General features: G+C 36.6%; 1 protein-coding gene across 6 annotated transcripts in view; it reads left to right on the plus strand.

Annotated features, from left to right (window-relative positions):
* The window catches only part of LOC140746390 (uncharacterized), a 41,629-nt gene that overhangs the window by 18,432 nt on the left and 8,128 nt on the right, over nt 1–15,069 (plus strand). For all 6 annotated transcript variants that reach the window (XR_012102763.1, XM_073078522.1, XM_073078518.1 and 3 more), the window contains 4 exons: nt 9,826–10,063; nt 12,757–13,015; nt 14,291–14,432; nt 14,649–14,713. Coding sequence is in view for 5 of the 6 variants with exons in the window: in XM_073078522.1 (XP_072934623.1) it covers nt 9,826–10,063; nt 12,757–13,015; nt 14,291–14,432; nt 14,649–14,713 (704 nt within the window). In the remaining variant the exon portion in view is untranslated. The remainder of the gene's footprint in view (nt 1–9,825; nt 10,064–12,756; nt 13,016–14,290; nt 14,433–14,648; nt 14,714–15,069) is intronic.

A 15,069-nucleotide genomic window follows, 5' to 3' on the forward strand; every position in this document is an offset into this window, starting at 1 on the left:
TACCCCCACGATCTCTTTATAAAGTCTTTGACGCCCCCGGGGGGTAGCGTCTTACGCGTTTCATAACACCAAGAGTTTGTACACAACTTGTTATGATCATCTTCAAGTCGGAGTTTTGTTTTATTATGTCGTCGTAATACAATTTGAAGGTGGTATAACCCTTTGTGGTTCGACTCCGGCGGCACCACCGCCACACCTATGTCTACCTAATTACAGCAGTGTTAGGCGCTGCTGTGTTCCGGTTTGAAGGGTGTGGTAAGGGAGACAGACTTTTTCGAGGCGTTCCAGCTTAGTCCTCAGGGGTAGCAGCGCATCTGTGGCCGACCTCAGGTGGGAATAACTAATCCTATCTGGGGTTGATTACAGATGTTCATGGGCGGCAGTAGCCACTTACCATCAGGTGGACTGTATGCTCGTCTGCTACTCCTATTTAATTCTACTCCTATTATAAAAAAAAAATTAAGAAGCTCTACCAAAAGGCCCTACATATAATAATGGATTCAAGGAACATCCTGGGTGTCTGAAAAGTTATAGGTACAAAAAAGCATACATTTACTTATGTACGCATGAAAGAAGTTATACTTCTACACGCTCAAGAAGTAAAACTATAATAAAATAATATTACAAAATGTTCTTTAAAAAATCACCCTCATATTTTTTCCCAAACATCCACGAAAGAAGTTTAACTTCAATAATCAAGGAGTAATAATAACAATTTATCTCACGTACACTAAACCTGTAATCGAATTCGCCCTTGCGATGACGAGTGTGTTTTTAATAAAATACACTGTTGATTACCTTCGCATTGACACAGGGAAGGAAGTGGCCAGGAAAAATAAATTATTTATGTATTACGCAGGTATATGGTTTGTTGCATTATAATAAGGCATAAATCTAGAGTACCAATGGCATCTCGATCGTGTTGTGAAATAATAATTTTGTAATAGAATACTTAACAATATAGGCTAATGAAATAACTAATAAATTTGCTTCATGTTGAAGAAAAAAAAACTTTCATAATATTTTGTTTCCTTTTAACCCTTTGCACGAATAAAAAGACTTGTGTATTTATTTAAGCACGAAAGAAGTTGAACTTCTTTGGAATATCGTGCCGTGTCGTATTGTATCGTGTCATAAATCATATGTGATCGTAAACCTAAACAATGGATTATAATTACCTAGTTGGTAGCCGTGTCTTGCCTGCAAAACATGTACAACCTATCTTAGTAAACAACTAGTAATTACTAGTAATTATTAAAAAACAAAAACCCGTCTACTTAAAAATAATACTGAAAATATTAAATGTCACTCCCACAATTTAGATGAATCCAACGACACCTCATATGTTACAATCGGTCAAGTCGTTTGTGCTGTAGTGCGAGCCAAAGAATGAGACACACATGCACAGGCTTGAACACACACACAGGAAAACATTACCCTCCGCAGTCAGGTAAAACAATTAGATTCCTTGAATTTGTTTTGTTGCGATTAGTTATTAATATGTCTACATGTTGAGCAGGAGCACATAACCGATGAGGATGTAAGCGTAGTGATGGCAGCGGCTGCCAAGGTCGCGGCTGGCACGTTGGGCTCGGTAATCGAATGCCACTCGCTGGCACGCCATTCTTTGCCATTCTGCTATTTCCCGCGGTGGCTTTTAAACATAATCGCCGATTCATAACTGGCTAAACAACTTTTATGAATGCCTTTTTATTGTTGTTGTATCGTTTTTGTATATATTCATATGGAAATAAAAATATATACGTGCTACATAACACAATGAGGAAATCGAAATATTCCCCAAAGAAATATCACATTTCTATTAAGGGCGTAGGTACACCTACGTAGGTCGAAGGGTATAAAAATTGTGTATCCATATTCCATACTAGTGATGTGTGGGATCGTTAAAAATTGCAAGAAAAAAAAACGGATCTTTCTTCGGATATCCGCGGATACGAATACGGATATCCGCATTATCATTAATCCGTACTATAATACTATCCCTCGAGTTTATAACAATTATTGATAAACATCAAAACTTCTGATCAAACTAAAGCTTAAAATCACACTACTGTTATAAATATTGTTTGACTGAAAAAAAACGTCATGTTTTTCGTTTGGTATTAAGTCATCCTTTTTACCATTTCAAAATGTATACCATAAATAATGTTAAATGTATTTAAAATAATGTGAGCGAGGTAAAAAAGTCTCCTAAAAGTTTATTCGCCGTGACTTTGAATAACTATTACTTGGCCGATTGAGCTACGCTACTCTTTCGTCGACGACCCATTACAGTCCCACTGCTGGGCACCGGTGTCATCTCATAGTAAGAGGAGTTTAGACTCGTCCACGTTGTCCATAGTCCACAGTAATAAGTGCGGATTGGTAGACTTCACACATCCTACCCATGAGGACTAAGTTTAAACGCCTCGGAAAAGTACGTTTCCCTTACCACATGCAGAAATAGGTGTGGCGATGGTGCCGCTGGAGTTGAACCACAAAGGGTTCAACCACCTTCAATATAATTACCACCCGCGACCCGCGTGACAGAGCGGTCACCATACTGGTCTGACGTGTAGAGGGTCTCGGGTTCGATCCCCGGCCAAACAGAAATCTAAATGGTGAATTTAGGTTTCTGCTTCTGGGTCTGCGTATTTGTGTATTTGTCTCTGTGTGTCCATAGCACCCACGATACAGGGAATCCGAGTGTGGGGCTGTGAGTGTAGAAAGCGTTTTACCACTGCACTGGGGCACTACAGGCTGACGAGGAGAATGAAAGGCTTACTTATGTGGCGTACACATAATAACTAATATGTTAAGTGGCATGTAATGCGGTAAATATTACCTCATTCCGTCGTCGGCGCGGATTTTTATTCAGTTAATAATTATTGAAGAAAATTATCGTTTACGTAACAGTCTGGGCACCGGTCGCACACATCTACAGTAATCCAATAACGAGTGTGCGAGTGGCGTGTTGCGTAATTCGCATAATTGTACCTAAAGTTTTTATACGAGATTAGAGAATGTTTACATTATATACACGTGGCGGGGTACCACCACCCCGCTACGTGTATATAATACGAGGTACCACTTTAAGGCACTATCAAATGATGCACCGTTAATTTTACTCGTAGCTAAATAAAAAAACAAACGTATTATCGACTCAAATAATTTATATCATTCAATTCATTGAGGTTATTGTCATTATGGACACTTTTAACCAACTTCACTTGAAATAATAGATCAATCTAAAATCTTCGATGTATTTTTTTTATATTTTCGTGAGTAATAAACAATAATTTAATAAGTCAACAAAAATTCCAGCCTTCTAAAGTATCTACCTTAATACGTTATTCTATTTATTTACTATTCTATGACTATTCTTAACAAATAAACTTATTTTTCTTAACAAATAAAAGGTAACACACATTCTGGTTCCCAATACTTCAACCCCTATTTATATCTTGTATTAGTAATGTTAAATCAACCAATGCAAGCAATGGGGTGGTCAACCATACATAAGGTGTTCCAACTTAGTGCTGAATATAGCAACACATTCGTTGCCGCTCTCAACTTGTAGTGACCATGATAAAGAAGTGCCGTTTTCTTCGATTACAATTTTTATGAAAACAAGTTGTACACCTGTTGAGTGCGTTTAAATGTGCATTCGAGCCGGTAAACGACATTGATGATCCGTTGACAAGAAGCGTCGGGCTCGCCTATATCCCCGCGTGTGTGGGCACATGCGTTGCCGAATGATGCAGTTATGTAATGACTATTAACAACTGCGCATCACATGTTTGATAAAGGCCGATACTGCTTTTATTTGTTATTTTTTGCCAGCGGTGCCATTTGCTAGGGTTCGCACCTGGTATTAGTAGAGGTATGTGTAATGTGAGAGTATTGTGGTAAGTGTATGTTATGATATTAAACACTTTGTATAACACTACTAAGTAGGTATATTGGTTGTAGGGTTGCATATAAGCAGTGAAAGTTCTTAGCTTTAAAATCTTCTAAACATTATGTTTGATTTGTTAAGACATAGTTTTTGGAAGTATTTGTAATAAGAAATAATTTTCATTAACGTATTAATTTACGAATAAATTATTCGTATATAATATTCTGTGTCATTTCTGTGTGTATTTGGATTTTAATTCAGTTTCTTTTCCCGATCCGAAAAGTGCACAACGTGCCTCTGCACTTCAATATTAATTTTGTTGTACAATAACAATATCTTAGACAACCCTAGCGCCTCCAACTGCGTATAAAGTTTGCTATTCTGTGCCATAGATTAGTATGTTATGTGCATAACAACGATTTTAAGCTGTACCTCGTAAAGTCGACACAGTGCCAGTTTTGCTCAAAAAATGTACAAATAAACGGAAAGGGTAAGCGAGGAGTTAGTTAAACGTTATCGATTCAAAATATTTGCCTACTGTCCTGCAAATCCAGGCAGCTAGTTGAACATTATTTGTCATTTCATATATTATTATGATGATATACATATATATACAAATTTAACCGCTAATACTGCATGATATTAAACGAATTGTCTTGATTATAACTTGCTTATAGATGTGTGAATGTGAGCCATCAAATGCGCAGTTACACGTGTTCGTGATAAACGTCATGGGAATGTCGAGCGAATATCGATATCTGGTGGAGGCTATTGACATTGAGATAAATTGTGGCACGCATACAATAGCGACACAAAGGTATCAGCTGTCATCTACAACGGCGTATGTAGCGACTGTATTTGTTACTATTTCACAGAACTGGGCATGGGTCTCCTCTGAGGGTCTCCTCTCAGAGTGAAAAGGGTTATAGGCTTAGCCCACTGCTGTCCCTGTAGTTCCGGGACTAGAATAGGGCTATGGTATCTCCTGCCTGTCGTAAGAGGCGACTAAAAGGGGGCTTCCGGGGTTGCAGGCGGCAAGAGTGGGAACTCGAACCGCCCGGCCAGCGGCCCCGGGAAGGACGACGGTATGTGTGGTCGCATACCGTCGTATACACCAGATGGTGTGGCGAGCGTCAAGCTCAGCTGGGCGGAGCCCGACGGGGCAACGCGCTAAGAGGACTCCGGTTGCGTTCCTTTGGAGATCCCGGAGCCCTCAACGCAACGCAGAGGACGGCCACCGGGGGGTTTTGGAGGCCTTATACACGTTACTTTATTTAAGAATCTTAACCATACTTTTTTATATTCACATACCCGTGACTTAGAATTTTTAGCGTAGGCTCGTGACTATCATTATGTACCCAGTATCCAATGTCTGCTCAATCGTCTGGCAGAAGAATTTCTTAGAAAAAAGAAATAATTGCCGTTGCACAGGTATGTTTTATGTTTACTGTGTGTACATAAATGTTTAAATCAATAAATAAGAACCATTGTGCAATAGTATACACGTTAATATATACTGTGGTTTACCAGAATGTAAGAACAACACTATATTTTTCTATATTTTTGAATGTAAAAATACAGTAACTTGATAGAAATAATTAATCTTTGTTCATCTGTGAAGTGACCTACCTTCTAACAACAAATCTTAAACTTTACAACAGACTTAAGAAAACTTTCTCCAGCCTCCAAAAATACACCTTCAAGTATCAGGGCTCCATAAACAAGTAAGAGTTTCGTCGACGCGTGTATAGCCGTGTGTTAGGGTTGTACGTGTTTCCCTCGGTCCTGTTGCATCGACAGGCGGGAGGCCGCGTGACGCTATCACATTGACATCCACGTGCCACCCAGCCCTACCGCCGGCACCCTTCCCGACACCCGCTTATCACGCCCAAAACGGTGTTGGACTATTTTAGCGGATGTAACCACACAAATATAACGTGGGTAAAAATATTTTTTGGCGTATGGGTATGCTGATTTGGTAAGTTTTGTGTTACGACCATAAGGTTAAGACTTACAAGTATACTTAAAAATCGGAGTTATTAGTAAAAAAACGAGAGTTATTATGAAAAATTAGTTGATGGTTATATGATGGTTATGATATCGATACTTGGAACAGCTTGTTCGGATTTTAAGCGTTTACTTTTAAAAAACATTTTAATGAATTTACAAGATAGCTTACTCGACGCAATCTAGTCCTATGGAGAAAACATTTCAAGAGATCTCATCCCTTGAAATATCGTTTGCCCGTTACAATTTATAGTTATTACGTAACTATTAGAAATGTGAAGAAAAAAAGAACCCATGGTACTTACTTTTATTGATTAAACATAAAATAAAATTACTTTTATGGATTTTTATGTTATAATACAATTTAGCAAGAAAGATATTAGGTACGTAGATAACAATTATCGTTCATGGACCGTCCATAGTCCGTAGTCCATGACCAAAATATTCACATTTGCGCCTTAAAAAATCTTGGATATGAAAGAAAATACGCAATTGAAGAAGGTAATATTTATTTCTCTCGGTTGTCACTGTTGTCAGTGTTCGTGTCGTATCGTGGGAAGCCTCCCTACTAGAGCGGCGCTGTGCGTCACTCGCTCTCCCCCAGTTACGCAACCGCATTGACGTTCATGTCACCCTGGTATTGTTTCTGGCAGCTCGTTAGCCTTTCCACTCTTTTTTTTCGCTTCGGTTACGAATAATGTCACTGACAACATTGAACACCTAAACAATATTATAGTCACTACCTTTATTTTATTATGTAAATAAATAAAATTAATAGTTTGGACACACAATATTTATTTTGTGGTTTGGGTTTTGTTCCCAAAATTCCAGTGCTTTATTTTGCTTACCAAGTTGTATTACAAAGTCATAGCTCTACGTTTCTCTATGGTCTGGGTTTCGTAGACACACCCTAATCTTACCTAAAGGACGCAAAAACGGCTAAATTCATAGCACTGTAGGATTGTTTTAAACAAGAATTAGCTTTTAAACATTTAACTACGTACAATCTACAATCAATCTTCGTATGGTTTTAACGTAGGTGTTATAGCGTTTGTTGTTATTTTCGTTATATCTTAAAGACGGTAATATATTTCACTAAGATGTAGGAAAAACACTGTAAATTCTAAACAAAACAAAAAATAAAATTGGCCATGTTTTAATTAGACTCGCGGTAAGAACTCCCCGCCCAAAATACACAATATTTTAGTAGTGGTGCGGAATACTCTAATGTCCAAGTACAATTTGCAGTTATTACTTATTTGTATAGATGACAAGTGCACACTTATTGACGTATTTGCAGTTGTTCGTCCTACGTATGATTTCACTTAGGCCCGTGACTAATGCTGCGATAGTAAACTAATAAAGTTATAACACGACAGTACGATATTAACAAATAATTGGAAAGGAAAACAGTGCCTACACTTGTACGCCTTAAATCATTAAACACTCATTATTGTTTGTTTGTACGTTCTTTTGAATAAAATTGTTATAAGTTCACAGGTGAATTGAAAGTAAAAATTGGATGGCTAGAACGATATTAGTTTGATCGGGGAAATACCACGGCCACATCAATATCTAGCGTGACGCACTTATTGCGATTGGGTGCAAGGGTGTGGATCCCGGCTGATTTACATAATATGAGTCGAAAATCTTAGTCCTAAGGAATGGCAAGGCATCTGTAATTGACTTACATGGTGAAACATTAACGTCGCAAAAATTCGTGATGCAATCCTGAATCTTTTTTCCCAAATATTCATCATTCATGAAAAGTCTGTCCTTTTTTGCACCACGAATAAAGGAACTATGATAAAAATAAAGAGGATTGCTTCACCAATTTCTCAACTATGTGATTTTTTACAATGCTTTCGCAGATTTTCGCTTAACGCTGCTATTAGGCTGCAATAAGTGTGGCATGGTTCCGAACCACAGGGTTCTACCACCTTCAAAAATTAGCGTCCCAAACTTTCCAATATGAAAATCTCTAGTATCCCAATTGTACAGCATTTTACTTTTATATGAACGAAACCGAATGAAAAAGTGATAATACGATTTAAATTCAGTCAGTTGAAAACTTATTGACATAAGCATTTCGGTCTATGGTGGGATTGAACTCTATTCGTAATGTATAATTCAATGCCGGCAGCTGTACAAAGTCGGGAACTGTGAAAGTCACGAGTTCACCAGCCCGGGGACTTATCCTTCTCCAGATTTACGTTAAATAATTCTAATTCATTGTAAATATTTCGAGTCAACGCCTCCTCTGTTTCTATGTTTTCCTATTATTTTCCTCAACAGGCCATTGTGTTTAAAGATGAATGGAATCTGTTTTCAACTCTCCAAAAGGAGTATTTGTAATTTCATTCATTTGTGTTGTAATTTGGAAATTGAATGAATAACCATTTTATCAACAGAAATGGTAATTATAAAACAAGTTTTCACGTAGTTGACGTAATTCGATCATAAAAATAAAATAAAATTAATATTCTTATTTTTCTGATACTAACACTAAAGCTCCTCAACGGCTACGAAACACAAAATCGGGTGATAGCAAAATTCATTTTAATTGGCATAAATAAGTTATTCTAAAATAGAAATTAAGTTAATTAGTTTGAAGGTGGTAGAACCCATTGTGGTTCCACTCCGGCGGCACCACCGCCACACCTATTTCTACCTAATAACAGCAATGTTAGGCGCTGCTGTGTACCGGTTTGAAGGGTGTGGTAAGGGAGACTTACTTTTCCGAGGCGTTCCAGCTTAGTCCTCAGGGGTAGCGGCGCATCTGTGGCCGACCTCAGACAGGATCATATCTAATCCTGTCTGGGATTGATTACAGATGTCCATGGGCGGCAGTAGCCACTTACCATCAGGTGGAGTGCATGCTCGTCTGCTACTCCTATATTATAAAAAAAAAAAAAAGTCTGACAGCCAATCCGAGATGTTAAGATTTTGTATGAAAATCTTGATAATTTCCACTCATTAATTCTACACTATAATCTCAATGTTAGGAACCTTATTTGGTCAGTATGTGGTCTAATACTTTCCATTCTAAAGACCCGAGCTCAATGAAATAAACTGGTTTAACGATGACTTATTTTACACATATTTATTGCTCTTTGCATTTTGCATTGTTCTTCATAATTTTCAAAAGTGATTTAACCTTGACCGTACACATACGCTAATCGGATCTGTCAAATATCTGCTAATGTCAGTGACCTTGTGGCGACGCGTTATCATTGCCTGCCGTAAATTAATTAATACTTATATAGGTCATTGCTTAGCAAAAAGTTGCGCGATCGATTTTATTACTAATCACGAAAATTGAATTACTTATGTTATGTAACGACAGTTATCAATTACTAATTCTATCTACAAAGTATCAACGGCTAGTATTTACGGACCAGTTTTTTCTTGGCATCGCGGCCAGCAGCTGATTTTCGGCGTGGTGGATACGTCAAACACATTACATGCGTACTGACGTCATTTGACACAGCCACGCCCCTCTTCTATCTCTTTCGTTTTCATTAGTCAGTGCGAGGCGCTTAAATGTTATGTTATCTCACTCTACAATGCAACGTGACTTTTATAGCTACTAAACAAAAATGAACTTTATTAGTAAGGGCTAAAATTGAAATTCGTCTGAGGGTGCGTAAAAGCAGATAATATAATATATCGCTATCTCGTTCCTTTCTGTAAAATTGTCTCGCTTAGTGTTAGCACGTTGAGCTTCTCGTATAGTATGCTCGCCTAGTACTTTACCGCCACGGACTGCAGCCGCCGATGAGCGGCTGACACGGGTTGACAAGTGGCGGTCGCCGTCGCGAACACATCCGGTCAAGAGCTCCCTTGCGGATTTTCGAACTTCGAAAATTTATAAGATGGCAAAATAACTTGTGATTTCTAACGTGGAGCTTTGTTTACAGAGGAGGAACCGAAGTCGCCGGTGTCGGTGCGAGTGGTGACGGGAGTGTCGGTGGCGGCGCGCAGCAATGGCGTGGTGCGGACCACGTCGCCGGTGACGGTGGCGGCGCCCTGCCCCGCGCCCGTGCTCCCCGCAGCCGCGCTCGAGCCGGTCCTCGCACCGACCGCGCCGCTCCCCGCACCCCACCTCGACTTTGCACAAGAACATTCCAGGCCGCGTACTACGAGCAACAGCCACGGGTAAGATATGATGACCTGGTACCGCCGGTGTCTAAATCAGCTGGGGAACTGAGGATAAATGAGTCGCTTTTTTTGTTATGCTAATACGTCACTATTCATTTCAAATGTTTTTAAATCATTTTATTTTAAGTAACAATTAAATTATAAACCATTTTAATTTAATTATAACGTAACGTAACTGATGTTTTTGTGTTAATTTGTATGTGGCGAATATTTGCAAAAGTATTTTAGTCTACTTCCATTGTATTGCATTCTATAGGATAAACTGAAATAAAATATTAACTGAAGAAACCAAATAAGATAATTCGATTTTGATAAAAAAAAAAGATTACTTACGTCGAGATAAAAAAAATCTCAATATTAATTGTATTATTCTAAAAGTATTTTAATACTGGGACTCGCTTATAGAAACATAAAAATCTTTCGGACTTATAACACTTTTGACCATAATTTTTGAATAAGGATAAAAAATAATATTGTTCAGGAATGTTAAGATTTACATTAATTAAATTGCTGTATACATTTATATATTATACATATAATAACATACCCCAGACATATCATTAAAATTATGGCTTATTTGATTTATAGTTTTCTTGTATATTTTGTAAATAAGGTATTTTTTTAGTTTATCGTTTGTTTTATTACTTTAAATATTATGTATTCAGTATTTATAATTGTAAATAACAAAATTTGAAGTAAAAAATTTGACTATAACAAAATTAAACATAATATGATAGATGATGTATCGATTTCATACAAATGGGATGTTCTCACAACTTCAATCTGTTTAAAATAGGCAATCTTTAATGCATAGTGAGGACGTAGATCCAGAACATTCTGACTATAAAACAAATGTATTAAATGCAAGGGGTATCCATAATGAAATTATAATTCACCCTTGCCTATCGTCCTAGCAGAGTCCATGAGCTACTTTGTTTTTCATCAGATTGCTGTCAAGGTTTGGATATTTAAGACAGTTTTGTTATTCATACAAGGATCGTTGCATACATAGGCTCGAATAATGGATAATGTGGACCTATGATTTTGAAATTCAATCATTTGTATCGGTAGAATATTTAAGGCGTTTGCTCTCCTCGTTTTAAAGTATAATTTTGTTGTTTTAGTTCATTTGATTACAGATTAGATTAGATCATTGTAATCTATATTATGGAAGTGTCTGTGTTTACATTAAAATCGATATTTTTTTGGAGTTTACTCCTTAAGAAACGATTTGAGTTATAAGGCCCGGTACGGAAATTTTATGAGGAGTAAAATCAAGTGTAACACGAAAAGTTGAGGCGTAACGGTAACCAAAATATGAATCAAGAGTGCTTTTATTAATTTAAAATACAGTAAGTTCAAATCCCATATGAAAGTAATTATTACAATAAAAATAATTAGCAATATATAAAACATTAAAACGTCATTAACTAATTTGTTTACATTTTTGCATAAATTAAGTTATAGGTTTGATCATTTATAAACACTGTGAAAAATATGAACATTGGCGCCATAATATGATTAACAATCTTTTATGAACGTTTTTAAAGAAGAGTAACATATAAAATCAGTAAGCAATTGAATAAGATATAATATAAGCAAAAAAAGGTTTTAACATAAAGAGGCTTTTGTAAGTTACTGATATATTAATTTAACTTATAAAAATGGATGCATTATTGATCAGCACCATCTATCAACGATAAACGGGCAAAATCAAAACAGTATTATTTAATATTTATTACAGAATTATTGCTAATGAATTATGTTCAAAATAAGTTATATAAAATTAGCAATACGTTTTAAATGAATTCTAGAATTATAAAACATTCAGAAACAATCCAAATTACATATAATAACATGTTTATTGAGTCTCATATAAATTTCATACGTAAATTGCAACAAGGATATTTTATAGATGGCAAAGAAATTATAATTATTAAGTTTTAAGTTACAAAACGTTTAACATTGTTTTAAATATAAATAATTATATTATATTAAAATTTACTTTAAAAAGTAAATTAAAAGTAATTTTTTTTTTTTTTTTAAATTTACTTTAATATAAACAATTATATTAAGTTACCATTATAATATTTGGAACCAAAATACATAGATTGATAAACTTGCAAACTTACAATTTATAAAACTTGCCACTAGATGGCGCTATTTTATATTATTTTGTAACATACTTTATGTAATACGCATTATTGAAGTAATATAAATAATCCGAATAATTACAGATATATGTTTGTTTCTCTTATCATTTTAGCAGATGCGTTCATTTACCTACCCTTTTTTCTATTCGATATAATTATATCATAATTATTATTCGTAAGGAGTAAACTCCAATCGTGCGTCGTAGCTGACACACACACACTTTTTTTAATTACTTCAGTGTTAAGCGTTCTGGTCCTCTTTGGAGGGTGTGGTAAAGGAAACTGTTATCCCAGGCGTTAAGAGTTGCAACGCCTCTGTTGCTAACCACTGGTAGGAATCTTTTCTTACGTTGATTACAAATGTCCATGGGCGGCAGTGGCCACTTGCCATGAGGTGGACTGGATGCTTGTTTGCTACTTCAATATTATAACAAAATATCTTATATAATAACATGACATTTTAAATCAAATACTAGAGTAACATTCCATTTTATATATATCTATCTATAACTATACTGAAATATGATTTGTTCGCAGACTTCCTCAAATTCCATCACCGCCGTCTGTGGGTAGCAACGGGAGCGGTAGTGGCAGCGGTAGCGGCAGCGGCAGCGGCAGCAATGGCAGCAACACGCCGCGTGCCGGCACCCGCGAGGTGCACAACAAGCTGGAGAAGAACCGACGAGCTCACCTCAAGGAGTGCTTCGAGCTCCTCAAGCGACAACTGCCCGCCACGCCTGATGACAAGAAGACTTCCAACTTGTCCATCCTGGGCTCTGCCATCCGATATATCAATGTTAGTATATCTCGTTTACGATATCTGATTTTGTTGTCAGTCTAGCTAACAGTAGTCGTAAGAACGAGGTAGGCGTTCTATAGTACCCTAAGGTGATTTCGATCTTCGATATAGAGTTCGCAGTACAATAATCAGTATCAACGTGCAGCGCCTCTAGTGGATCGACTGTTTCTAGTCGATCCACTAGAGGCGCTATATATACATTTATATATATATATATAGATATATATAGAGAATATTCGATACGAGTTGTCGATACGATTGATCGAGTACTCGACTGAAAATTCATACTAACGGTAATCACTACTATCATTGTAGATGTGAATATTGTATTGTAATGAATTCAAACTTTTAACTTTTATAAGGCGAGACGAGAGAACTGTGCACATCGCAATCCAAAAAAACTTTCATTGAATAGACGACTAATCTGCTTCTAATGAATACTGAATCCTATGACTGAATCATTGAATATTTTTCTAAGGCGTACGATAAATATTCGAAAATTTATTATGAAATATCAAAGGACTCCGAAAATAATTTATAAAAGTATGTAAAATTCGATTAAGTTTTTAAGTATGTACACTTATGACAAGGGGTAATTATCATTATCATAAAAACATTCTTTATTACTTACGAATTGCTTACGGATAATTTTGCAATTTTCAAAAAACTCCTAGCTCTATTCATTTCGGTTACGACATATTATTGCAGTTTTTATTCCTAAAAAGCCTAAGAACTTACGGTCGTTTTTCTTTCAACTACGCGTCTAGACGCGGAATAGCTGTCTTTTGTTTTTAAAATGACAACTACCTATTACATTTTCATGTTCTACACGTGTTTCAAAACAAGAACAGTTATTTCATTACGTGTGCGAAGGCAAATTAAAAACGCTCCATGAGTTCTCTCTAAATTAGCTTCTAAAGTCCGATACCAGTATTTAATATTACAAAAACGTCCTTTGATTTTATGTAGTCCTGGTAAAATCGTACACTTATTTTTCGCAATACACATTCCTCGCATATTTTTTGTAATGGTTGTGTACAGAATTGAAATGACGCATGAATGTTGTAACTTAAAGTGCTTTGTAGCAAAAACTACTTGATAAATAATGTGATTTCAGCTACTTACGTAATTAATAAGACCACAGTATAAGGATTATATCCTTATACTGTGATAAGACTTATAAGAAGTTGTATTTAATGACATATTTACGAGTAAAGAGTTATCCTAAACAATAAAGGTGTTGTTATGAAGCGTATTGTGTATTTTTCGCAGGTGCTTCGTCGTAAGGAGCGCGAGTGTGAGCACGAGATGGAAAGGCTGGCGCGTGAGAAGATAGCGGCGCAACAGCGACTGGCCGCCTTGAAGCGGGAGGTCACGTCGGTGCGCGCTTCCTCGGTGCGGCCCCGTAGTATCGGTACGTACTACGTATTAAGTTGTTAAGTTACCTCCTTTGTTTTTATGCGGCTCTAGTACACTGCGACCCTGTTTAATATTGACGTTGTTTTGAAACGACATCTACTTACTCTACCTACACATATGAATAAAATTGACGCAGTGATTTTTAGGATAACTGAAAAAGATTTTCTTTACATTTTGTTTTAAATACTCAATATTTTATTTGAATTTTCAGATCCCGAAGACAAGGAGAGGGATGATACCGTCAGTAACAATCAAGTGTTAGGTATTCCTATTAGTGTAAGTATTAACAATTTAGTCTACATAGGTTCTTATTTATTCTATATGTTATAGTCAAAGTCCGATACACAGTCTCTTCGCGGAAGGACTGGTTTATCCTAGGTTTGGCCAAAGCCATCAGGCAATCCCCGAAATACATTTCAATTTCGCCCTTTGCCTGAAGTATTTTTAGTCAAACCCAGGAGCTCCTAACTTTTCAGTCAAACGTCGAAAGTAAATTATTCTGTTTCGGTTTTGGCCTAGTCAATCCTAGAAGCGACTGCAAAACTCGGTCAAACGTTGATCTGAACATGTTTAAACAGGTTCATAATGTCTCTCGCGGTGTTCCGACCGATTGTTTTGTCATTTCATGTTCG

Source organism: Epargyreus clarus, unplaced genomic scaffold (assembly GCF_041222505.1).
Source record: "Epargyreus clarus isolate Ecla_fem2 unplaced genomic scaffold, WU_Ecla_fem_2.2 ptg000012l, whole genome shotgun sequence".
NCBI classification, from domain to species: domain Eukaryota; kingdom Metazoa; phylum Arthropoda; class Insecta; order Lepidoptera; family Hesperiidae; genus Epargyreus; species Epargyreus clarus.